Source organism: Peromyscus californicus, unplaced genomic scaffold, assembly GCF_007827085.1.
Source record: "Peromyscus californicus insignis strain IS unplaced genomic scaffold, ASM782708v3 Scaffold_15__1_contigs__length_86483966, whole genome shotgun sequence".
In the NCBI taxonomy this organism is placed as follows: Eukaryota; Metazoa; Chordata; class Mammalia; order Rodentia; family Cricetidae; genus Peromyscus; species Peromyscus californicus.
Window position 1 is genome coordinate 62,215,023 of NW_026294447.1, and position 23,292 is coordinate 62,238,314.

General features: G+C 48.5%; 2 protein-coding genes across 7 annotated transcripts; one reads left to right on the top strand and one right to left on the bottom strand.

The window, feature by feature from the left end:
• Nucleotides 1–355: 355 nt before the first annotated feature.
• Nucleotides 356–7,991, top strand: Clba1 (clathrin binding box of aftiphilin containing 1). The gene is made up of 5 exons (XM_052739133.1): nt 356–1,209; nt 2,358–2,503; nt 3,731–3,860; nt 6,023–6,139; nt 7,269–7,991. Exons 1-5 carry the CDS (start codon nt 778–780, stop codon nt 7,428–7,430), a joined length of 987 nt encoding a protein of 328 aa, XP_052595093.1. The 5' UTR covers nt 356–777; the 3' UTR covers nt 7,431–7,991.
• A 3,246-nt stretch (nt 7,992–11,237) lies between these two features.
• On the bottom strand, nt 11,238–23,152 carry Cdca4 (cell division cycle associated 4). Of its 6 annotated transcripts, none has more exons than XM_052739137.1 (3): nt 22,998–23,152; nt 14,522–14,731; nt 11,238–13,606 (listed from the first exon to the last, which is right to left on the bottom strand). In XM_052739137.1, exon 3 carries the CDS (start codon nt 13,598–13,600, stop codon nt 12,887–12,889), a length of 714 nt encoding a protein of 237 aa, XP_052595097.1. In that variant the 5' UTR covers nt 13,601–13,606; nt 14,522–14,731; nt 22,998–23,152; the 3' UTR covers nt 11,238–12,886. The 6 variants fall into 6 exon arrangements, with proteins under 6 accessions (XP_052595097.1, XP_052595098.1, XP_052595095.1 ...); XM_052739138.1 differs by lacking the exon at nt 22,998–23,152 and adding an exon at nt 22,499–22,991; XM_052739135.1 differs by lacking the exon at nt 14,522–14,731.
• Nucleotides 23,153–23,292: the final 140 nt, after the last annotated feature.

Here is a 23,292-nt window from a genome sequence, read left to right on the forward strand (position 1 = left end):
GGGTGTAGGCTTAGGGGCCAGCACCCTGGCAGTGGCTTTACTCCCGGGCCAAGTGTGCGACTGCAGGGGACACATCGAACACACAAGCACCTGGCGCCATAACAAAACGGGAACCGCTCATTTGTAGGGCGGAGGAGGCAGGAAAGCCGGCCAGGATAGCAAGCTGGACCCCACTAGCTGTGTAGCCACTACCCTCTCCTCTACTCCGCAAGTCGCGGCCCCGCAAGGGTCCAAAAGGGGCGGGGCATGGGCGGGGGAGCTGTTGGCTACGCCACGCGGCGGCGTGCTGACGCCACGCGAAGCACGCCGGAAGCCTGCGGGCGCGCACCGTTGCCCGGCAACGCGCGGCGCCGGCTTGCGGGCTAAGCTGGCTTTGGGTATCGCCCGGCCGGGCGCCGGGAGGCGCGTCGCGGTGGCCAAGGTGGGTGCGCGCCTTGCAGGCCTCTGGGAGCCCAGGACCTCCTCCGTTCGGGCCTTGGACCTGGTCTCGGAGCCCGTGAGACTCCCGCCTGGGACGCGATCCCCGAGCTCCCTGCCTTCAGCCAGCGGCCTCGCAGACCCAGTTCTGCGGCCCATCTGTCCACAGGCCTTCCTTCGCCTCACTTGTTTGGCCCTAGGACACGCCCCCGTGCAGGACTGGCCACCCACGCGTGCCAGGAGGGGTCGACTCCACAGAGGCACGTGAACACTCCCAGGAAGCCCTGGGCAACTCCAGCTCAGCAGCTGCATGTTTTCTGAGCAGCTTTCCTTCGGGTCGGCTGGCCTGGCCACACCAAGATGCAAGGCGGGCAGGAGGTGAGGAGAGAGGCAGTGAGTGACCTTGCACAGGAACCTGGAGAGGGGTCCCTCCACCAAACAGCTGGAGGACAGAGTGGTGACGGTTTGGAACGGAGGAGAATCTGCTGCGATGGTCCCCTGACTCCTCTGCCTGACGCGAAAGCTAGCAGCTCCAGACTGGAAGAGGGTCTTCCGGCCTGCACACTCAGCTGTCCACACCCAGGGGAGCTCAGCGGAGGGTGGGGAGAGTTCGAAGGCTTCCGGGAGTCTTCAGCTAAGTCTGAGCAGTTTTCTCAGTCTTTTGAACTCCTAGGAAGAGCCGCAGAACATCAGCCGCTGAGAACCCCTTCAATCCCAAAAGAGCATGGTTCTTGCCAGGTGCAGCAGGGTGGACCCTGGGTGACAGGAACTGCTGCTGGCCCGTCTTCAGAGGTATTTCTGTGGTTGAGTGGAAAGTATTTTGTATAGCCATTAGAGTTTGCCCAGGCTTCTGTGTGCTGAGGGCGTGGGGGGGGGTCTTGCCAGCCTTTGAGCCCCCTCTCCTGGTCTGTCTTTTGCTGTGTGGTTGGCTGTCCTCTGCTTAAGAGGGGGACAAGGAATGGAGGGCTTGGCCAAGGGACTCCGAAGAAACGGATCGGAACAAGGCACGGTGGGGGTCCAAGCTGGGCAGCTTTCTCTGAACTTTCTCCTGGGGCCTGAAGCCGCACTTGTATGGTCCTGTTCAGGGCACATGGGGTATCCCGAATTTGAGATTTACGAAGTCTCAGACCTGAACGTCAGAGCTCACAGTTCAGTTTTGAGGACTGAACCAGGTAATGCCAGTCCAGGGTCCTGCTCAGCCCTCAGAACTGACCACACCTTTGCCTCCTTGACTGCCTCCTTTCAGCCATTCTCCTCCCCCAGTGGCTCGCCCCAAACACGGGTGAACAAATATGGGTACAAATAGAAAGAATGGAAGGAAACGGTGCTGCTGGGTAGACACTGCTGGTGAGGCCTGTCTCCTTGAACCTCCAATGAGGACCATTATTACTGTAGTCAGCTGCACCTTAACACTTGTTCTGAATCGAGGACTTTCTCCACCATATTAGAAATGTCAGAAAACATTTGTGCATAACAGAAATTTTACATAAAACACTGGATGAGTGTAGGAATGTGCTGAGCTGCTGCACATGGGCACACCTAACACTCACCCAAACACTTGCCAGCCCCACTCTGCTACCACCTGGTTCAGATCCTGTCCACACCTCCTCACCTAACTCAGAGCGTGTGCAGGTGAAGTATGTCTCCACTGCCATTCCCATGGACTTCTCAGCCCCTTGACATGGAGACAGGGGCAGTGTTGAAAGTCCACCTTCTCCACATGTCCTGACAGAGTTTGAGCTGTGCACTCCTTTCCTGCAAGCCCATGGCTTTCACTGTATTTCCACACAACCTGGAGAATCTGAGGAATAATATCATCAGTGATGGCAACACCAACTGAGCATGCAACCAGGGACAAAATGCATTTATATTAAAGTCAATTATTTGGAATAATATAACGTATACATTGCTCCTAACATTGGAATGTTCTTTCTTTCCAGTCCATTCTCAGCTATGAGAAGGTTTTTAGGTTTGCGTTTCAAGAAGTCCCAGTGGAACGGGCAACTGAAGACATTTGTTCTTTAGACCATTTCTTAGAAATAAGCAGTGAAGAAAATGCTGGCCTTGCATCTGTGCCTAGACTGTGGTAATGAACTATGATTGGAATCAAGGGTTGTCAAAGCAACTTCATTTTTGTCTCCTGAAGTGGTTTCACAATGCTTTTTGATTGTTCCTAGAGAGTATGGTGTCCCTGTAGCCACCTATAGGCTACAGCATTCCGGAGGGACCAGCAGCACAGATGGACACTCCAGCAGTGTCCCTGGTGTGGTCTCTCAGGGCTGCTGCTAGGGACTTGGCTCAGTGGCAAGTTATGACCCATATGACCTCAGCCATAGTTATAGGAAACACCTCAAGAGCCATCACTGGCCTTTAGGATTACCTTGTGTGCTTCTAGAGAAAATCACACATACAGTAGTGTCTGGCTGGCCATTCGTTAGGGTGTGCTCTCCACTGACAGTAACAGTGGTAAGGGCCAGAATACTAAAGAGACACTGTGTGAAGAGAAGGTAGAGTGAGCAGGCTGTCTGTCACCCAAGGCTCAGGGAAGGTTAGCTGGTATGCTTCGGGTTTCTGCATGCCTGAGCAGGCCTGGGCATTGTCAGAGCTCTGCAGACCCTGCACTGTTATCCATCATGACCACCATGTAGGGCCAACCCAGAACCTGCCCAGAAGACCCTCCACCAGGGCCTAGGGATTTAGGCCTGGAGCCCAGGGGCTGTGACCAGCAGTACCCAGCTGCCTGGCGCTCCTGTAAAGTGAAGCCCCAGCTAGAGGTGATTGTGCCAATGTCAAGTTTTTCAGAGGCCCAGGTGGCCCAGGTATCATGTTTGGCAAGGCTAGACATGCTGGAACAGGGGGATGGGTATTGCTTTAGGGTGGAACACTCTTGTATGTTCAGAAACATGTGAGTGTTTGGGAAAAGATGACCCAGCATTTGACATATCCTATATGGCCTTGCAGCTACTGGGTGCCATTTTGCTTCTCACAGGCTCAGTGCACATGGCCACAGTCAACATTCCCCTAAGGATTTCTTCATTGACTCTCTTGAGTATGCATTCTGTATTGTATGTACCTGTTCTGTGACCAGTACAGTTGTAGACACTTGAGTGAATAACACCAATAAATCTGGCCTCGGCTTCTCCAAGAAGATGCATGGGTAGAGGACATGTTGTTAGTGAATGCTTGGGTTTACAAGAGAGGAGCGCCCAGTCCTGAGTCCTCATGGGCCAGTGCCCTCTGCTGGAGGGCTGGGCTTCAGTGATGTGCGGGGAAGTCTTGGAGGTCTCCTGTCGTGACTGCATCTTTCTTCCAGCTCTGAATCTAGGAAACTCTGGAGAGCTCTTCAGAACACCGACACTGCATCTGCTTCACAGCGTCTCTGGAGCGAATCTCACTGTTGGGAAAACCTCTTTCCTGTCCTTGGGGTAGATGCTGCTCAGAAGGTAAGGAGGCCTGGGGAGTGTGGCACTCAGGCTCGCTACTGTGCTGACGTGCCCAAGCAGAATACCTGGAGGGGGAAAAAGATTGATTTTGGCTCAAATTTTAGCTCCTTCAGCCTGTGGTGGGCTGTCTCCATGTTTCTGGGCCTGTGGTGAGATGAAGGGCATCATAGAAGAACACTGTCCTAGTGGACAGAAGCGGAGAGAAGCAGTAACAAGCAGGGACCACTTCCTTCACCCAGGCCTCACCCCTAAAATTTCTGTCACTTCACAATAATGCTGTGGGATTATGAACCCATTGGTGGATTAATGCATGCATGAAGTTAGGGTCCTCAGGATCCAATCACTTCCAAAAAGCCATAAGCTGGTGACAAGCCCCCAGCCAGGAGCCTGTGGGTTTTGTTTTTTTTTTTTTCATATTCAAGAAACTGTTACAGGGAGGTGGAGACTACACTGTGGCCAGTCAAGCCGGCATGGCACACTTTGGAGACTACTGACCAGGGACAGGGTGGGTGGTGTTGAATACACTCTGTAGTAAGGATACCTACCTGCCGTCAGCACTGGGAAGACCATCTTCCACAAGGTCTTGATGTTCTTCTCAGACTGGAACAGGGCAGAGTTGGGGAGGGCAAGGCATGGCATGAGGGTAGTGGGGTGGGATGTCCTATCACTCTTGGGTAGCATGCTGTCCTTAGGTTCATGTGCGTGACTCCAGCAGAAGTATACACCAGCAGGCATGAGGAGACAAGGTGTATGTGGGTCAGGACTGCATGAAAGGAGGTGGTACCGTGTCACAGCAGAATGCAGTGACGTGCTACCCTGTCGGTGGTAGGCCTCTTGGGAGCCGCTAAAGGGAACAGAAGCAGGTGGAGAAGAAGGATGGGCAGGAGCCAGGTGCCTGCCAATGGGGGTGCATGTAGAGCCAGGGCTACAGCAGCACACAGGAAGGGTTGGGAATGAGGTCAAGTTCTGCATGGATATGTGGCATGTGTGGGATCAGGCACATTTGAGACACCTCAGCGATGTTGTGGGTTGATTTGGTGTATACCTGAGAGGTGGTTTAGGTGGCAGTCGAAGCCATCAGGTACCCACTAAACATATGGTGGTCCCAGGAAGAAAGCCTGATGTCTGAGATGAGAGCCAGCCAAGTCCAGGGCAGAGCAGCAGGAAGGAAAGGCTCAGGAGGTGGCTGGAGAAAGTAGGAGACAGCGCCCAGTGAAGCATGAGCATGCACAGGTCAAGCTCCTGAGTTTCCGGAGATGTTACACCTCAGAGCCAGAGGTCAGGTGGCCAAGATCTTTTCATTCTTAAATATTATGCAAAGCTTTAAATAGAGAAACTTTAAATGGGAAGCTTGGCCCTGGTGAGGGCAACGATGTGGGCTGGTTACCTTATCAGCCCAAGGTCATCAGGCTGGTCAGGAAGTGAGTGAGGAACTGGGAGGAGGGAAGAGCACCTTCCCAACCCCTTTCCCACCCACACCCCACATAGGAGGTCAGCCTGACCTTATGATGCAGGAAAAATTGAACCTGAAGGCTAGAAAATAGGGTTCCTGGGTGTCAGGCTCCAGAGGGACAACTCCAGGCAATAGAGAGGCGAAGGGGACTTCGTGGAGGTGACTATGAAGACATTCTTTTTCTGTTGCTGTAACAAAGTACCTAACACCAGGTAGTTTATAACATTCACACATTCATGTGAGTCATAGTTCTGGAGGCTGGAAGTCCAAAAATGTGGTGCTGATGCCTGCTTCAGCATCCTGTTCCATTACAGCACGGCTCAGCATCATGAGGGGAGACACAGCATGCTGGCGCTAGCCTCTCTGCCTCGTAAAGCCACTAATGCCACCATGGAGGCAGACTTCTGATAACCTCCTCTAAACCTAATCACCTCCCTAAGTTTCCCTCCAAATGCAGTTAACATATGAACTTAGGAATTCAGTTTATAACACCTAAACTTTTAGAGACACATTCTAGCCACATCTGGAAGGTTGCAGAGCACCCCAGTTCTTGAGGCTCATGAACCAGGTGATGTTCAGCAGGTGGCAGGCAAGGGTGGGAGTGAGGCCATGGGTTGGACCCTCTGAGGGACCCAAAGCATCCAGAATTAAGGTTATTGTGATCTTAGAATGAAATTGGCAATGCTGTAACAGAGGTTTCTTTCCTTAGAGCCTTTCTGGAGGCCAGGGTCATGTTCTAGAAGGTTCTGACCTCAGAAAGCCTGAAGAGCTGCTGGCAGTCAGCAGTTTCCGCCTACACCACTGCAAAGCCCTGATTCAGACCAAGGTGAGCAGAGTCAGGAGCCCCATCCCTCAGAGTGCCAAGGACCATGGACTGTTAGTCAAGAGCACTCGGGGACCAGGATGGGTGTCGAGAGGCCAAGGTGGCTGTAACTGTTGGGTCAGAGGCTGGCAGAGGCACCTACAGGTCTGAGGAGCAGAGCTTCTCAGGCTGAGGGTCCTTCTGCAGCCAACCCATCAATCCATTACAGCAGGGCCCAGCAGGAAGAGAGGTGTGGACAGGAAAGGGGTCTTGTTCCTACCCCTCTCTTTTACCAGGGAGGAAGAGAAGGCCTGTCTGGACTGGATCTTGTACCCACCTTTAATCAGACATTTCAGGAAGGGCTGTCTGTATGCGTGCCCAGGAGACAGTCAGTAAGGCAGTGACGGGAGTATATGCCACAAGGATCTGCTTTGTAGTGCTGGGGAGAGGTGACAGGAGGGGAGGGCATGGAATACAGCCCTGTGTCTCTGTGGGAAGCCAAGCATCAGGGCACAATGGTGCCTGCCGCCCAGCTGAGGTGAGCTGCAGCCTTGGTTGATATATGGGGCAGATGATGGGTTCTATGGCACTCAGGAAAGGGCATCATTATGAACTAATAGGGCATGATGCCAGAGGTCCCCTAAGACTGTCCCTCAGCTTTTGGAAGGACAAACCTCTGAAGGAGTGCTGCAGTTGCCTTTAAGCAACAAGACAGACATTTAGAATGTTCATCCTTCACCATACTACTTGGAGGATGTCCAGCAGCAGCTCTGAGGGTGGACATCTGTGACGTCCACCAGATGCTGGAGTCAGGAGTGCAAGGGCCAAGATGGTGAGACCCAGTGCAAGGGCCAGGAACACAGTAAGGAACAGACCCACCCTGCTTTTGGACAGCAGGGCAGTCACAGAATTGTAAGAAACTCGGTTTGGCCATATGGGAAGTTATGTGGCAGTAACTAGATACAGGGAGAAGAGGCCAGGGGCAGAGTGGATGACTTCCTGTAGCCTCTGTCCTCATCCCTCTTGATGGTTCTCTGGTTGAACTGCACATTGAGGCCAAGAAGGGAATCCCGGGGGGCTCCAGGGTATGCAGGGAACCTATCCAGGTTTCTTTAGTGTCAGGTCTAGTACCTGATCACCACTTTCCTCTCAGCTCTCAGGGACATCTGGCAGCAGACAAGGCAGCCTGATTACCTACAGCCTGTTTCTGAAGACACCACTACAAGGAAATGGGCACTACATCACCATTCCACAAAAAAAGATCTTTACTCCACGCAACCTAAAAATGGCATTCTTTAATAATGATGTTTGCTAAAAGCAGGAGTACTTTGTACCTTTATGAGATATTTTACATTCTTATTGGTTTTAGTACTGAGAACTATTCTATGGCATTGTTTCCCCGATCCATGTTTGTTTCCTAGGACCTCTGACAACCTACTGTATACCTAATGTGCTCAGATCTGATGGGGTGCACAGAGGTAATGTCCTAGGGCAGAGTCAGTCTCCATAGAGTTTCTGGGGACACTCTAGGCTGGCACCAGGTGCCTGATGAGCCCTGCCTGGCTCACAGTTGGATCCATGAGTTCAGAAATTGGGAGACAGCTACTGATCACTTGCAGGAACCCACCCTGGCCCTGGCTTCCCTCGTGCTGTTTCCTAAGATGTTAATGCACACCCCTGTGCTGGATCCTTCCCTCACCCAGCAGCTTTGAGACAAGCTTTTCTCGAGTAGAAGGGTGGGTGGGAGACCACACTGGGTGTCCCAGGGGAACAGCTAGATGAGCATCTGCTGAGAGAACTTTTTTCTTCTAGGGGCATACACAAGCAGGCAGCACTGAATTTTGTAAACTTTTATTAAAAAGAAAAGACTGTATAAGCCTGTGTTCTTATTGACTCATTAGCTCTTGGAGATGCTACTGTGGGGCTGACTTGCTCAGGAGACACTAGCGTCACTATTGACTGAACTGACCAAGTTGTCTGGAACCAGACAACAGTCTAGACAGGACATACAGAGTGTTGGAACTGCTCCTATCAGTGGAGGAGAAGAAAGGTGCTGTTGATACATCTGATCCTTGTACTCAGCCACTACTAGGTGACATATAGTTTGAGGCTTATAACGAAAGGATAACCCATTATTTTTCTTTTATGTGGGGAGGGGGTGTTTGTTTTGGTTTGTTTGGGGGGGGTGCCAGATGTTTAGGAAAGCTGCCTTAACTTTGCATTTTCAGAAAGCAGCATTAACCAGCACATGGCAAGAGGAAGCTACAACTTCTCTGTGGCTGTAGATGCAGAGCTACTGCTGTCTGGAAAGGAAGCAGTGTGTAAGTTACTCAGACTACCCAGTAGAAAAGATAACTGGAGTAAAAAATGCTTCTCAGAAAATGTAAATGAAAAAAAAAAACATGTAAATGGCCAGTAGGCATATGAAAAACATGCTTACCATCATCAACCATAGAGAAGTGCGGAGAAGTGCAGTCAGGCTCAGTGAGGCACCACACTCCTGTTAGGATAAAGATGAGCTGGCAAGAACATGAAGAAATGTAGATGAGAACAACTATTATGGGAAACAGTATAGAGTCTTTTTAAAACAACTACCATGTGATCCAGCAATCCTGCTGCTTGGGGGCATATCCAAAGGAAGGAACTGTCTGGAAGAGCTGTTTGTACCCTCTCCAGTGCAGCCTGGTCCAGTGTCCAGGATGGCGTCATCTGGGTTGTTCTGCAATGGATGAGTGGATAAAGAAAGAGTACTGTCTATCCAGGAAAAGATGAAACCCTGATACTGCAGCAACATGGACGAGCCCAGGGACATTAGGATGATAGGATAACAGGTGCAGAGACAAGCAGATGACTCTTTCAGGGTGGTCTTAAAATGTGAAATTCCTAGAGTCTGAGTGGCAGTTAGCAGGGCCTGGTGGAGATGGTGTCCGCCTCAGGCAGTCTCAGGTCAGCATTCAAGAAGTCCATTCAAGACTCCTACAGTGGAAACACTGGGAGTGTTTAACAGTTACGAAGCTGGAAGTGGTGGTGCATGCCTTTATCCAGGCACCAGCCCGGTCTACAGAGTGAGTTCCAGAACAGTCAGGGCTATGCAGAGAAACCCTATCTTGGGAAAAGTGAATGTTCTCAGAAATCACTGAAAAGATTTAGTATTCTCATTACTCAACTAACTGCTGAGGTAATGCCTTCGGTCACCAGCTCCATTTAGCCATCCTAGACATCTGAAAACATCATATGCCTAAATGTATGCAATTCCTGTCCACTGAAGCAGGAATGAACAATGTAAGGCAGAGCATGCTGCAAGTACTCTGAAATGCACTCTGCCCTTGGGCTCCTGGCAGCTGCAGTGAGGTGAAGCTGCCAGGCACTTCTCAGAACACATGAATGCTGAGAGCCAGGGGTCCAGCTGCCTGGGACAGCCAAGCTTGAACTGAAGACAGCACCTGAACAGCACAGCACAGGAGAGCAGCAAGTCCTCCGCAAGGCCCTTGCCCTTCCCACTCTCTTCCTCACCAAGAAGTGGGCTTTGAGACATACAGGCAGGAGCCCAATCCCCAGCCTCACTCAGGCTCTGGCCAAACAGGAGGTAAGAGGCTTAGGTTTGAGGCTTACTTGCCTGTTAGCTTTGCTTTGGGTGTCACTGTGCCTGGTTCCTATTCCTCACCCTTCTGCCCTCCTCAGCATGGTGACTTGTCCTGTTTCATGTCCTGTACTGAGCTGAAAGGGCAGGGTGGGGCCTTGGCAGAGCCTGAGCCTCCTGGGGGCTGGCTTCTATCTGGCCTGCTTCAGCTTAGGGGCAGCAAGGGCCCTCACTGGGTTTGTGTCCTGCACTCAGCTCTGCTGTCACACTGGTGGGGTCAGCAGTGAGGCAACATACATGGAGCATGTAGGAGGGCAGGGGTCAGCACAACACTGCTGTCAGTCAAGTGTTCTCAATCAGCTGGGCAGTGTTCCACTCACCTCACCGCAGCTGCCTAGAAGCTCTAAAGCAACACATCAAAATTAACTAATTGTCTGGAGGGATGCAGTGGGAACTGAAGGACAGGTAGAGGATGTGGTTCATATATTTGGGACTTAAAAAAATATATCCATTTTATACATGTAGTCATTTCATCCCTTCTTCCTCTGAACCCTTCTTACCTCCACGTCTTTTTTTTAATGTGACTTAACTAAGTTGCACAACTGTAGGAACATTATTTATTGGAGAATGGGGACCACCATATCAATGGCCACACCACTTAAGAAAATGATATTCCCTCCCCCAACCTTTAACTGAATAGATCATCAGATGGGTAGGGCCTCATGGACCCCACCCTATCCCTTATGAAATGTTGGGTCCACTCTGGTACACATTTGGGGTACTTTACAAAAAAAGATGAGGTACATGCAGTCCTAAGCATGAAAAACTTGGGACAGCTCTGACCTGAGTACCTTTGAGCCCAGTCTGCACAGAAAGCAGCTGTGGGGACAGGCTGCCAGGAGCACCTACATTCCTGGCCTGCCACTGACCAAATGGTTACTCAAGAGGCATACTGGCCAATGATCCGTACCACAGGCCTGCCTGGATACTACCTAGATTAGCTTTGAATTTTTGGCAATCCTGCTTCTCAAGTGCTGAGATTTTAACGCTGCATTCCTAGTTAAGTATTTGTAAACAAAATTAGTGAACACATGGGAAATTTGCTTCTAAGCAGTGGTCAAATTTATATCTAATCTAAAAATGTCATCCAAAGGTGCTTGGGAAATTCAGCAACTATACTCTGGGGCTCACTGCCTTCTGAGGTCATTCTAAGGTTCAGGCAGAAATGTAGGATGCGGCAGGGTGAAAGGTCACTCAGTCTCAGGTCTCCCAGCAACTTTCTAAAAACAAAGCATCTTAAAGCTGACACACCTCATTCTCCGAAGATCTTACTTTTTAAGGCTGCCAAGCACACTGTAGCTACCAGAAAGAGCAGAAATGTTTTAAACAAGCAAACCCTGTTTTAGGGACTAGACAGACTGCTCAGCTGTCTGTGGACCCGAGTTCCATCCCTGGGCCCATAGGGAAAGCTGACTCTGAGAAAGATGTCCTCTGACCTCCACACGGGCACTATGACAAATACATTCCACCATAAATAAAATGTAAAAGAAAAAGCCTGCTTCAGGTTTATTTAGTAAAACACACCCTTTCAACTAGCTTTTGTAAGGACACAATATCATTGTCATAGACCGGGGCTCAGCCAGTCTGTTCCTACAGCTTACTTAGAGTCCTTAGGCCCAGGAAGGCAGGAGGGGCTGAAAGGTAAGGGAGAATTTTGCCTTGGGAGCCATGAGGTCAGGAAAATTAAACCCATTGCCTATTGAGCACAAAAAAGTTCTTTGCCGACATTACAAAGCATATAAGATGCTGAAACCACTGAAAGCAAACTCAGTAGAAGGGCTAGGAGGGAAGAAAGTTCGTAACACATTCCATTTGCTGGATACTTTTAATAGGTTTACATTGTTGACATTAAAGTATAGTTAATACAAACAGAAAAAAAAAAAAAAACAGCAACAAAAAAAACCTCTTAGGCTCAGGTGGGGAAATCCAAAAAAGCACATGAGAAACAGAAAAACATGCAGGGGAGAGGAGTCTGACACATGATCAAGTAGCAGACCCTTGAGATCCAAGCAGACAGCATAGGGGCCACCCCAGGAGGAAGGGGCCCTAAAATTATATGAACTCAGGTTGTTTTTAACCTTAAGATGTTCGAGCACCATTCAGAAGCAAGCAAGCACGGGTGTTCCCTACTGAGGACATGGGTGAGGGTACACACCCTTTCCAAGTGTACACACAACCATGCCTGGTACCCAGCAGCCTCCATGTACACACTTGACATGGAACGGGAGGCGGTGAGTGTGTTAGGATGTCATGTCTTCCTGTCACACACAGTGCTGTGCTGGGAACCAGAAAATGGCCAGGGACAAGACCTACATAAGGCACTGCCTGAGACAGAACTGGTGGTGTACTTTCCAGACATCTGATCTTAGCCTTCAGTGGCATTTACATATAAATAGGCATAAATAAAACTCTCCTGCATGAAGCCCAGGAAGACAGCACTTGCAGAACAGACCCAGTGAGGGGGCAATGGAGCTGTGCATGGTTCTCATTTCAGGCACACTACTGGAATGCAGACCACGATGGAGCCTCTCATGTAAACACCTGACCAGCTACATTTACACTGTTGCCTTGGGATTGTAGAGACTCATCACCAAAAAAATACTTTCTATTTAAACCTTAAAAATGACACACACCAATTGTAATTATTTAGGTTATAAATGTTTCTAATGTAGCAGCAAAGGATGTTTGTAGAAAAAATATACTTTTAAGAAAATAGCTGAAAAAAATCTAAAGTATAAAAAGTTTAAAAAATATATCTTAAGACAAAATATTGCCCAAAACATATAAAACTTAATTTTAGAAAGTTCGCCTACCTAATTTAAAATGGACTAGACACAACTGTGGCACACCATCCTCCACAGTGATTCCCACAAACAGGAAAATGAACCCAGGGCCCAAAAGCCTTCAGAGAGCTCAGCTCCTGGCAATGGCTTGCTCTGTCCTCAGGGTATATATAGCCCTGAGGCAGCTCCAGGGCTGCAGCCTTGCAGAGGAAAACCTGTCCCAGGATATTTTCAGAGTCAGAGAGTCAGAGCCCACTTCGGGTCAAGTGCTTGTCTGTCTCTGGATCATAGTACGTGTGAGCTCCGTGAGGTGTGTGGCCTTGTCCTTGGCCCACTAGGGGCCTCTTCTCAAGTCTCCACCAGAATCTCTACTACATGGTCCAGCTCAGCCAGGTCAGACTTGCAAGTAGAGCTGGGAGGTGGGGCAGCTGCAGCAAAGCCCTCAAGGCCATTGCAGAGACTGGGCTTGGTACCACTCATCATTCCTGTTAGCACCGTGTCCAGGTCATAGTAGGAACTGTCCACATCTGAGAAGAGTTCCTCCACTGAACTGGGGTTTTTGTTCTCCAGGGTCTCAAATATCTGGTCCAGTGACTTCTGAAAGCTTCCCCGGTTTTCTTGGGGGTTGTCCATCTCCCAGAGGCTGCTCTGAGGGTTCCTTTGCCCCTGTGCTGAGCTGACTATGGGAAGCTCGGAAGCTGAGCTTTGCAGGGGACCATCTTCCAGTTCAGGAGTGGGGTGCTCCTCGTCAGCTCCCCTGGCTGTACGACACAGGATCTCTGTGGAGACTAGGCGGTCAATTGGTGCCCGTTCTACATTCTGGGGTGCCATCCCATGCCACACACCATCCCGACTCATTTCCTCCTGGATCTGACGGACTGTGTTGGCAATGAGGACTGAGCGGCAGAGGTTGGGCTCCACTAGCATGTGGCAGAGCTGGAGCTTGACCAGGGACATGTCCAGGAGTGACTGCCGCTGCAGGCTATAGGAGGGGACAGTGCCAAAACCCTCTACTACCTCCTCCTGGTCACCGTATTTCCTCTTCAGCCCTCTAGCAAACATCGTGTCCTGTGGGAACCAAGGAAAACACCATTTAGCAGTCTTCAGCCTCCTGGATTACAGTACTCAGGGCAGTTTCTAACAGCTAGAGAAGTGACAACACACAAGTGCCAGAGACACCATCTGGGAGGCTGCCTCAGACACAGCCACTGTCAGACAACAGAGCTCTAAGTTGCAGCATAATTGTCATCAACAGATAAATGAACACAAACAAGTGAAATATGTTATTTGTATAAAGAGGTGTTGTTGCTTTGAGATAAGTATCTTGCTATGTAGCCCAGGCTGGCCTTGAACGTGTGACCCTCCTGCCTCAGCTTCCCAGAGCTGAGATTAAAACAGTACACCACTACACCCATCTACAGAAATGCATTTTAAAGAGAATAAAAATCTGGATACTGGGATAGGAACTTTGGTCCTTATGTTTGTGGGACAAGATCTTTTAGCTGCTGAGCCATCTCTCCAGTTTTTAAATTTTTTTGGTTTTTTTGTTTGTTTGTTTTTGTTTTGTTTTTTTTTTTGAGACAGGGTTTCTCTGTGTAGCTTTGCTCCTTTCCGGAACTCGCTTTGGAGACCAGGCTGGCCTCGAACTCACAAAGATCCGCCTGCCTCTGCTTCCCAAGTGCTGGGATTAAAGGCGTATGCCACCACCGCCCGGCTAGTTTTTAAATTTTTATTTTAAAATAAAAATATTATTTTAAACAATAAATTTGAAATTAAATGCCAAGTTGTTCTCAACAGAATCTCCAAAATATGTAAACTTTAGGATTTCTTTACAGACACAAAAAGGCTATACCTTTTCTTCCTCCTTTCAAAGTCACAGACCTTTACATAATTTATGTGACCTCTTGAATATTTATTCCAATGAAATGAAAGCTAAGGTTCATGTAAAAACTTGTATAAGAATGGTCGTAGTACTCTACTCACAGTTGTCCCAAACTGGAAATAATCAAGCTGAAATGACCGGAGCTCCCATTAGAACTACAGACCAGAGAAAAGCCATTCGCCAGTCTCCAGAGGCCACACCCATCAACTCCATCCTCCTTATACTCATGCAGGAGATCTCAGGGGAGAGAACATGCCTGGACAAGTGAGCTGGCCACAGCGTGCCCAGCTCCCAACACATCCCACGCAAACCTAAGTGAAAGAGAAGTGACGAGAGGAATGCAGAGTCTCAAGTTCTTTTGCAACTTCATATAAAAAAATTAGACCTAATGCCAATAGCTTCTTTTTTTCCTATAAGACCATGCCCAGGAAAGTAAGCAGCTGTTCCTGCCCATGCCACCCCTCAAGTTTTATCATCTATCTCATAGTGAAGGAAAGGAGCTTACCACCAAAGTACAAATAATATCAAGAGAGGCCAGAGAAATGGCTCAGTGGTTAAGAACACTGGCTGCTTTCAGATGATCCAGGCTCAATTCCCAGTACTTACATGGTGGATCAAAACCATCTATAACTTAAGTTCCAGGAAATCCAATGCCCTAGTCTGACCCCCAAGAGCACCAGGCATGAACATACATAAATGCAGGTAATACACAGAGAACATAAGTCTAAAAAATAAAAGAATATTTCATGAGGCCAGGGCAATAATGGTTCAGCAGGTTAAATCTTTGCAGTTAAATCCTTACTACCCATATAAACGCTAGAGCTTGGGAGGTAAAGATAGGGGATCCCTGGATCAGGCTAGCTCTGGACTCAACTGAGATCCTGCCTCAATAATTAAAGTGGAAAGCAAATGAGCAAGTACCAGACATCAGCCTCTGACCTCCATACATATACACACACACATGCACATAACACACAAACATAAAACAATTATTTTGCTTCTGGTAAGAATATTCAGGGTTATGTTGTTTTTGAACCAGGGTCTCACTAAGTAGTCCTGGCTAGCCTGGAATTCACTGGGTAAACCAGGCCAGCCTCTGCTTTCCAGGTGCTGGGATTGTAAGGTATGTGACACCATGCCAGGCAAATGCTTTTTAAACTTCTGTTCGACTTGGAGCTAGAGATGGGGACTCTGATTCTACTCCCAGCACCTATATGATGGCTCATGACCATCTATAACTTAGTTTCCACGTTATCCAACAGACACCCTCTTCTGGCCTCTGGAGGCACTGTATGCATATAGTGCAGACATAAATGCAGACAATATACCTACACACATAAAATAAAATCTTATAAAAACAAATAGCTGGGCTCATGACCATCTATAACTTAGTTTCTACGTTATCCAACAGACACCCTCTTCTGGCCTCTGGAGGCACTGTATGCATATAGTGCAGACATAAATGCAGACAAAATACCTATACACATAAAATAAAATATTATAAAAACAAATAGCTGGGTGGTGGTGGCGCACCTTTAATCTCAGCACTAGGGAGGCAGAGCCAGGTGGATCTGTGTGAGTTCAAGGCCAGCCTGGTCTACAGAGCGAGTTCCAGGAGGCACCAAAAACTACACAGAGAAACCCTGTCTCGTAAAAAAATAAATAAATAAACGTACGTTGTGTTTGAGCACTTGGTCCTTAGTTGATGGTACTGTCTGGGAAGTTACAGAACCTTGAAGAGGTGAGGCCTTGCTGAAAGAACTGCAAACCCAGGACCGGTTTCAAGGTGGATAGCTTAGCTCTACTTTCCATTCTCTGCTTCTGTGTGCGGATGACGTGTGATCGATCACTCAGCTCCCTGACTAACAGATTGGCCTCAGCCTTCCACTGCTGTGCCTTCCCTGCCACGATGGACTAAAGCATCCCTGCTATAACTGCAAGTCCAGACAAACCCTTTCTTCCCCAAGTTGTTCTTTGTCAGAGTATTCTATCACAGCAACAGAAGAGCAACTAATACAACTTTGCACTACAGAAATTTCTTTTTTGGTGGCGGTAGTATGTGTATTTTTAACAGGCTGTTCTCTTAACTTGAGATCCTTCTGCCTCAGCCTCCAGAGTGGAGGGATTATAAATGTGGGTCCCTAAGTCTAAATTAGATTTTTTTCCATTTTTTAAAAAACAATTACACGTTTAAAGCCACGGGGGGGGGGGGGGGGGGGGGGGGGGGGGGGGGGGGGGGGGGGGCCTAAAACTAAGTTTATTGAGAATTAATATACTATGTCAAAGGCTGGGTGGTGGCGGCACATGCCTTTAATCCCAGCACTTGGGAGACAGATGCAGGCGGATTTCAGTGAGTTCGAGGCCAGCCTGGTCTAAAAAGTGAGATCCAGGACAGCCAGGACTGTTACACAGAGAAATCCTGTCTTGAAAAAAATATATATCTAGGCCAACTATATCAAGAAACCTTGGATTAGGGGTGGGAAGTCCCAAAAGTTCCTTTTTGTTTCAGAGTTATCTCTAAAATTTCAGCTCTTCGTGATTTAACACAGATCTCAAACCAAACTTGCTCATATGTCATGAATTAAACCCTGTTTTGCAGACAGAATACCTAGCTGCCCACTCTGACCCTGAGAATCTGAAAGATAACCCAACTGGAAGGCAGAATGGTCGAGGGAGGGCAGTGTGGCCAACCAGAGGCTTCATGCAGTGGGGCAAACTCAGAAAAGGACAGAGAAGAAGGAAAAATGGGCTCCTGAACTGGAAGTTTCCAGAAAGTGGAGTACAGGCTGAAGAGAGACGTCATCAGTGGTGTAAACTAAAATACCAATCTCTAAGATAAAAGATGCTCACTGGAGAGACAGTGACATGACTATTACGAGATAACCAACTGCTTTCTGTTTGGATCTGAAGTCTGCTCCACAGGACAGAATTCATACCTGGTATTGTAAACCTGGTCAAAAGCCCATGGCTAGGAGGTCTAATTCCCTAGAGGAAAGCCTACTCCTGTTACCTTCCTAAATGGACATGATGCCCAAACTACCTTCTAAATATATTTAAACCCTTGGTCAGAGCAGCTTCCACCATTTGCAATAGACCGTATGTAATGCAGAAGAATAAAGAACTAGTGAGTGCTTAGCCTTAAACCAGACATCTGTATCAATGCTCCTTGGCTCCAACGCTCAGGAAATATCCTGGAAGCAGGGCAGAAAGAATCTAAGAGGTAGAGGATGGAGAGTTTTGTGAAATAATAATGTCTAGACATGACATGCTGCTACACACATGAAATCACAGCAGCTGTGGTTATGTGCACAAGATGGGATCCCGTTAACATTCCTTCACAACTGAGGGGAGGTGCTCAGGAAAGGTGGCCAGGGGAGGGAGCCACCAAAGAAGGTTAAGTTGTTAAGTTGCCCATGCTCCAGTAAATAACTCCTGCTCATGTTCATGCAAACAACCCTGATCAAACTGAGGGTCACAAAACAAAAAGAAAAAAAGAAAAAAAAAAGATAAGCAAGCTTCAGAGACTCACACTTCACATGTGGAGACAGATCAAAGGACATTAAAGCCAGTAACACATGCCTTTGAACCTTGTTTTCAGGAGGCAGGACGATCACTGGTTTAAAGCCAACCTGGGCTACACTGACACCGTCTCAAAAAAAAAAAAAAAAAATTAATACTGAGCACAAGGCCCCTTGGTACCTCAAACCACAAATCCCTGGGTGGGTACACCCAATGAAGAACACCCAATTCTGAAATCCAGACAGGGCTCTAGTACCTCTTTGAGGATGGAAAGTTGACTTTGTATTACTGAGCCACAGCCAGACTGATCAGCAGTCAGTAGTGTTAAGAACACACTACTGCCAAAAAAGAAAGCCCAGAAGCACCTATGAGCATATGCTCTTATAAGAGACAAAGTACAAATGCTTCTGGCTGGAGCAGAGGAAACAATTCTGAACCATAATCTGCAATGACCAGCTCAGAAGGCTCACCTATAAGAACAGCTTAGAAACCAGCAACCTCTCCAAGACACTAATTGGTAACTGCCCAACAAATGCCCTATAGCCAGGATATAAAAAGATAACAGCATCTTGTTGTAGAATATTATTCAACTAGGCAAAGATGTGTTACATTTGTTTATGCTACAGAGTACACTTTAACTGTGTAAAGATGTGTTACTTTTGTTTCACTTTGCCTGCCTAAGGCACCTGATTGGTTTAATAAAGAGCTGAAAGGCCAATAGCTAGGCAGAGAAAAGATGGGCGGGGCGGGCAGGCAGAGAGACTAGGAGGAGAAATCTAGGCTCAGAAAAACAAGAGGAGAGAATGAGGGATATGCCCTGGGCAAGAAGGCAAGCAGCCTCCAGCCAGCAGACACAAGTAGTGAAAGTAAGACATACAGAAGGAAAGTAAAAAGCCCCAAGGCTAAAGGGAGGTAGAGAAACATGTTAATTTAAGTTAAAAGAGCTAGCCAGAAACAAACCTAAGCTAGGTCAAGCATTCATAACTAGTAAGTCTCCGTGTTATGATTTGGGAGCTGGTTGATGGCTCCAAAGAAAAAGCTTAGTACAGCATCTCTGGTGCCTCTCAGGACTAACCAAAGTGGCAAATACCTACTACAGCCAGTCACAGAACCTAAGAAACAAATGACAGTCTTACTTACTTATTCATTCATTCATTTAATTTTTTTGGTTTTTTGAAACAGTGTTTATCTGTGTATAGCACTGGGTCCCTGTTTTTCCTAGGTAGCAGCTGGCCCTGCTTGTCTAGGCCCCCTTAGTTCATCCTAAGGTTGAAAAGTTTCAGTCTGCCATGTGACTACGTCCACAATAAGAAAAGGAGGGAATCTGGAACCCCATTAGGTGAGGCTTTGCACTCTGAACCAATTCTGGGGAATCCATCAAGCAGGCTATGCTAGACAAATGTGAAGATTTTTATCTCTCTGGAGAATCAGCCTAAGGGAAAAAGAAGACAGAACTGTAGAGTGTGATGGTAAAAGCCTTTAAATCCCAACCCCAAAGGCAGGTGGATCTCTGCCAGTTCAAGGCAAGCCTGGTCTACATGCAAGTTCCAGGCCTGCCAAGGATACACAGTGAGACTGTCTCAGAAAACCAAAAAGGCAGAATTTTTCACCAGGGACTTTAAAAACTACTCCTTGTGCCAAACTGAGAAGCTATTTTTGCTAGGCTGACATCTGTTTCTGCAGAATCATAAAATTAAAACTGTTTTGCTTCTTAAATTTGTGATTACAGAATGAAAATGTTGTTTCTCACATAGGAGATGCTTATCACCTAGTCAGCCCACCCCTAGCCACCCTGATGCAGAGCTTTCCTCACGACTGCAAAACAGTGATGGGACCGACCGACTCCGAGCTACAGAAGCTCTGCTGTACCGAGAGCCTCCTCCTGCTCTCACTTGTTTGATTGCTTATTTCCACAGTTCACTAGACAATCTGGAAGAGAATCAAAAATCACAAACAGAAATGTTCCACAATTCTAACCACTCAGAGAAAACCTGCCATTCTCTAGATTCCTTTTTCCCAGCCCTTTTCTTCTTCCTAAGCACTAGCTTTCACTTGTGTTGAGTCCACAGCAAGTTCTGTTTATCATGTTATGTAACAAGTGGATCATTTCTGGTGAGTGCCTACTTGTATGCACAAGTATACCAGGCAGTCTACAGCCAGGACCATGTACAGTTTCCAGTCACCGATGTTTTCTATTCTTGGTACTTGGTTTCTGTACCCTTAACTCCTGATTTAGTACTAAGACTCAGGGCAGAAACATTTAAGGCCCTTGATAACCTCATCAAACTGTTTTCTAGGGAGCGTAAGTCCTCACCAATTTCTTTCAACATTAATTTTTGCATATTTGCTATCAAACTACCTCTCCCGATATACTAATTTTGCAGGTTAAACACTCTCCTCTGTCCCTTTTTCCTTAGGGTACATACAACTCTTGCACAACAGAGCTCTAACCTATTGTACAAATTTTAATTTGGTCTTATAATAAAAAAACCAGAGCCAGCCGGGCGGTGGTGGCGCACGCCTTTAATCCCAGCACTCGGGAGGCAGAGCCAGGCGGATCTCTGTGAGTTCGAGGCCAGCCTGAGCTACCAAGTGAGTCCCAGGAAAGGCGCAAAGCTGCACAGAGAAACCCTGTCTCGAAAAACCAAAAAAAAAAAAAAAAACCAGAGCCAGATATCAGGGTGAAAGCTGAAAGATCAGAGAAACAGAGCAGCCAGCCACTAGTTCTTCCCTCTAAGAAATCCTCAGCCTCAAGAGAGTGAGTTCCTGTTTCCTCAAGCCTTATATACCTTTCTCTGCCCTGCCATATTACTTCCTGTGATTAAAGGCATGTGTGCTTCCCAAGCAAAGGCATGAGATCTCAAGTGCTGGGATTAAAGTTGTGTGCCACCACTGCCTGATCTCTATGTCTAATCTAGTGGTTGGCTCTGTCCTCTGATTCTCAGGCAAGTTTATTAGGGTACACAATATATCACCACATTAACCAACACTCCTTATCTTTGCTAGGGCCAGATGCTATCCTTCAGACTTATTCATCATCCTCAGATTTAGAGATTTAAAATAAGGTGGAACTGGAGAGATGACTCTTACAGATGATGAAGGTTGGGTACCCAGAACTCACATGATGGCTTACAACTGCCTGTAACTCCAGTTCCAGGTATCCAATGTCCTTTCTGGTCTCTCCACACACATGGTGCACATGAACTCACGCAGGGTTGAACTCATCAACACATACATTAAAAACAAAGAGGGGGTGGTCCCACAAGATAAACTGTGGGGTATTCACAGAACAAAAGCCCTGGAAGGAAATATGCAGGTGTGGTTGCTTACCTGTTGCTCTGCAAGAGGAAAGAGGGAACTTGAGGTTGAAGGCCTGTATCACCAGCACATGTTCTGACCAGCCCTAAATGGTTGAGCCCTAGGGGGCTCTCCTAGACTGGCCTGGGTATAGTTCCCTGTGGCCACCTGTGTGTCCGTCCTGAGGTTGCTTAATCTTTCTATTGAAGGATGACATGAAGCTTCCTGGGCTCTGACCATGAGTTTAGGCAGCCATCAGTCTTGGTTTTACCCGAATAGACCTATCACAACCAGGGCTTGGACTGTAGCCACAATTAAGCAGTAATCTGGATGTTGCATTTTTAAAGTGAATCAGGATTTAGTGATTTCAGAGCTGGGCATGGTGGCACACGTGTAATGCCAACACTTGGGAAGCAGAGGCAAGAAGAGTAAGAGTTCAAGGTTATTTCTGGTTACAGTGTCAAGTCTGAGGCCAGCCTAGACTAAAGGAAACCCTATCTCAAACAACAACCATAACTGCTTTAAACTACTTCCTCAAAAAGAGAGTGGGAGGAGGGACCAAGTTGGGAAATTGCTGAGGCCAGTAAACTTGGTGGCTATTTGATGGAATTTATAGTCCCACTATTTCTGCTTGAGATTTTGTATAAACAGTTAACTAAAAGGTCCTTATTAGCGTTATCCTTGGAAGGACCTGGCGCTTTCTTACGCCTGGAGGTAGGTTCCAGTGACAACCTGAGGGAAACTTCCTGACCTCCTTCTAAGTCTAGCACCTCTAAAATGGGGAGGGGATTCCTCCCTGCATTTTAAATTTCACCTATAAAATGTCGACGAAGCTGCATGCAGGAGGCTGATGGGACAGTTTCCTGTGGATCAAGTAAATCAATGGCTGGCTCAGTCCTGCCATCTGGTAGTCAGATACAAGGGCTACCAAGAGAAAGTATAAGGGTTCTGTCTGTCCCAGGTTCTCGGAGGTCCCCCTTCCCTGGTGACCCTATTTGGGTGAGAGAAAGTATAGAAAAGGTCTCCGGCACTTCTTTCTATTCCCATTTAGTCTCAGGTCAGATTAGGGAAGGCCAAGCTGGCTTCCAGTCGATTCCCAACGATGCCAGTGTAGGCAGTATCTACTGGGCCACAGATGATGAGTTTGGAAGGAAGTGGGGTCTACTACAGTAGGGGAAGAGCGGGCAACACAAGACACTTGATAACCTCAGGGGAACTAAAATTCAAGAAACAAAGGAAAAGAACTCAAAGCCAACACTCACCAGGCAGGAGGCTGCAGGGAGCCCACCCTGACCTCTCGGAATCCGTCCCTAGCCAACAAGCAGACGCTCGGAGCCCGGCGTTGCTAGGAGCCAGGGAAAGTCCACTGCCCCCAAAACTGCAGCCCACGCGCAGTTCTGAAGAGAGACGCACAGCAGTGGCGGCCAGATGGGCCACGAGCCGTGGGGTGGAAGACCGACCCAGGCTAAACCAAAGGAGGGACGGAGGAGAGAGGGAAGGAGAGAGGACACAGAAAGGAGGGCCACAGGAGGAAGAAAGAGCGGAAGCTAGGGAGCGTGGGCGGCGGGCGGGAGGGCCGGCTCGTACCCGCCGCTCCGGCTCTCGGTATGTGTCACTCAGCACGCCGCAGCGTCACGGACGCGAAAGGGCGGCGGGCGGAGGCCCGGGCACCCCGGCGCGGCCTGGCTGCCCTGGAGGTGTTCTGCTCGGCCGCCGCCTAGGCCGCAGAGGCTCCGAGGAGCCAACCGCCCAGCCGCTTACCTGGGCCGCAAGGCAGGCCGCTACTCGGTCGGGAAGCGAGACCGGTCAGCGGCCACAAAGGGTCGCCATGGCGCCGCCGCACGAGCGCCAATTGGTGGAGTGCGGGGCGGAGCTCCGTTCAAACCCACGCCGGGCGGAGCCTCCCCAGGGCGGACTCCCGCGCAGCGTCCTCAGCCGTTAGGATCGCGCGCCGGGCCGCCCCGCCCCCCGTTCCCATACCTCCCCGCGCCTCGCTCCGCCCCCACCCCTTGTCTCTCGACCGCTCGACCCCCCCCCCCCCGTCCCAGGATTCCGC

Bases quoted from the DNA above. Each gene is read 5' to 3' on its own strand.
- Cdca4 (XM_052739135.1), bottom strand. From the start codon at position 13,600: ATGTTTGCTAGAGGGCTGAAGAGGAAATACGGTGACCAGGAGGAGGTA.
- Clba1 (XM_052739133.1), top strand. From the start codon at position 778: ATGCAAGGCGGGCAGGAGGTGAGGAGAGAGGCAGTGAGTGACCTTGCA. The intron at 1,210-2,357 runs GTATTTCTGTGG...CTTTCTTTCCAG, and splicing joins CTGCTGGCCCGTCTTCAGAG to TCCATTCTCAGCTATGAGAA. The intron at 2,504-3,730 runs GTAATGAACTAT...TCTTTCTTCCAG, and splicing joins GCATCTGTGCCTAGACTGTG to CTCTGAATCTAGGAAACTCT.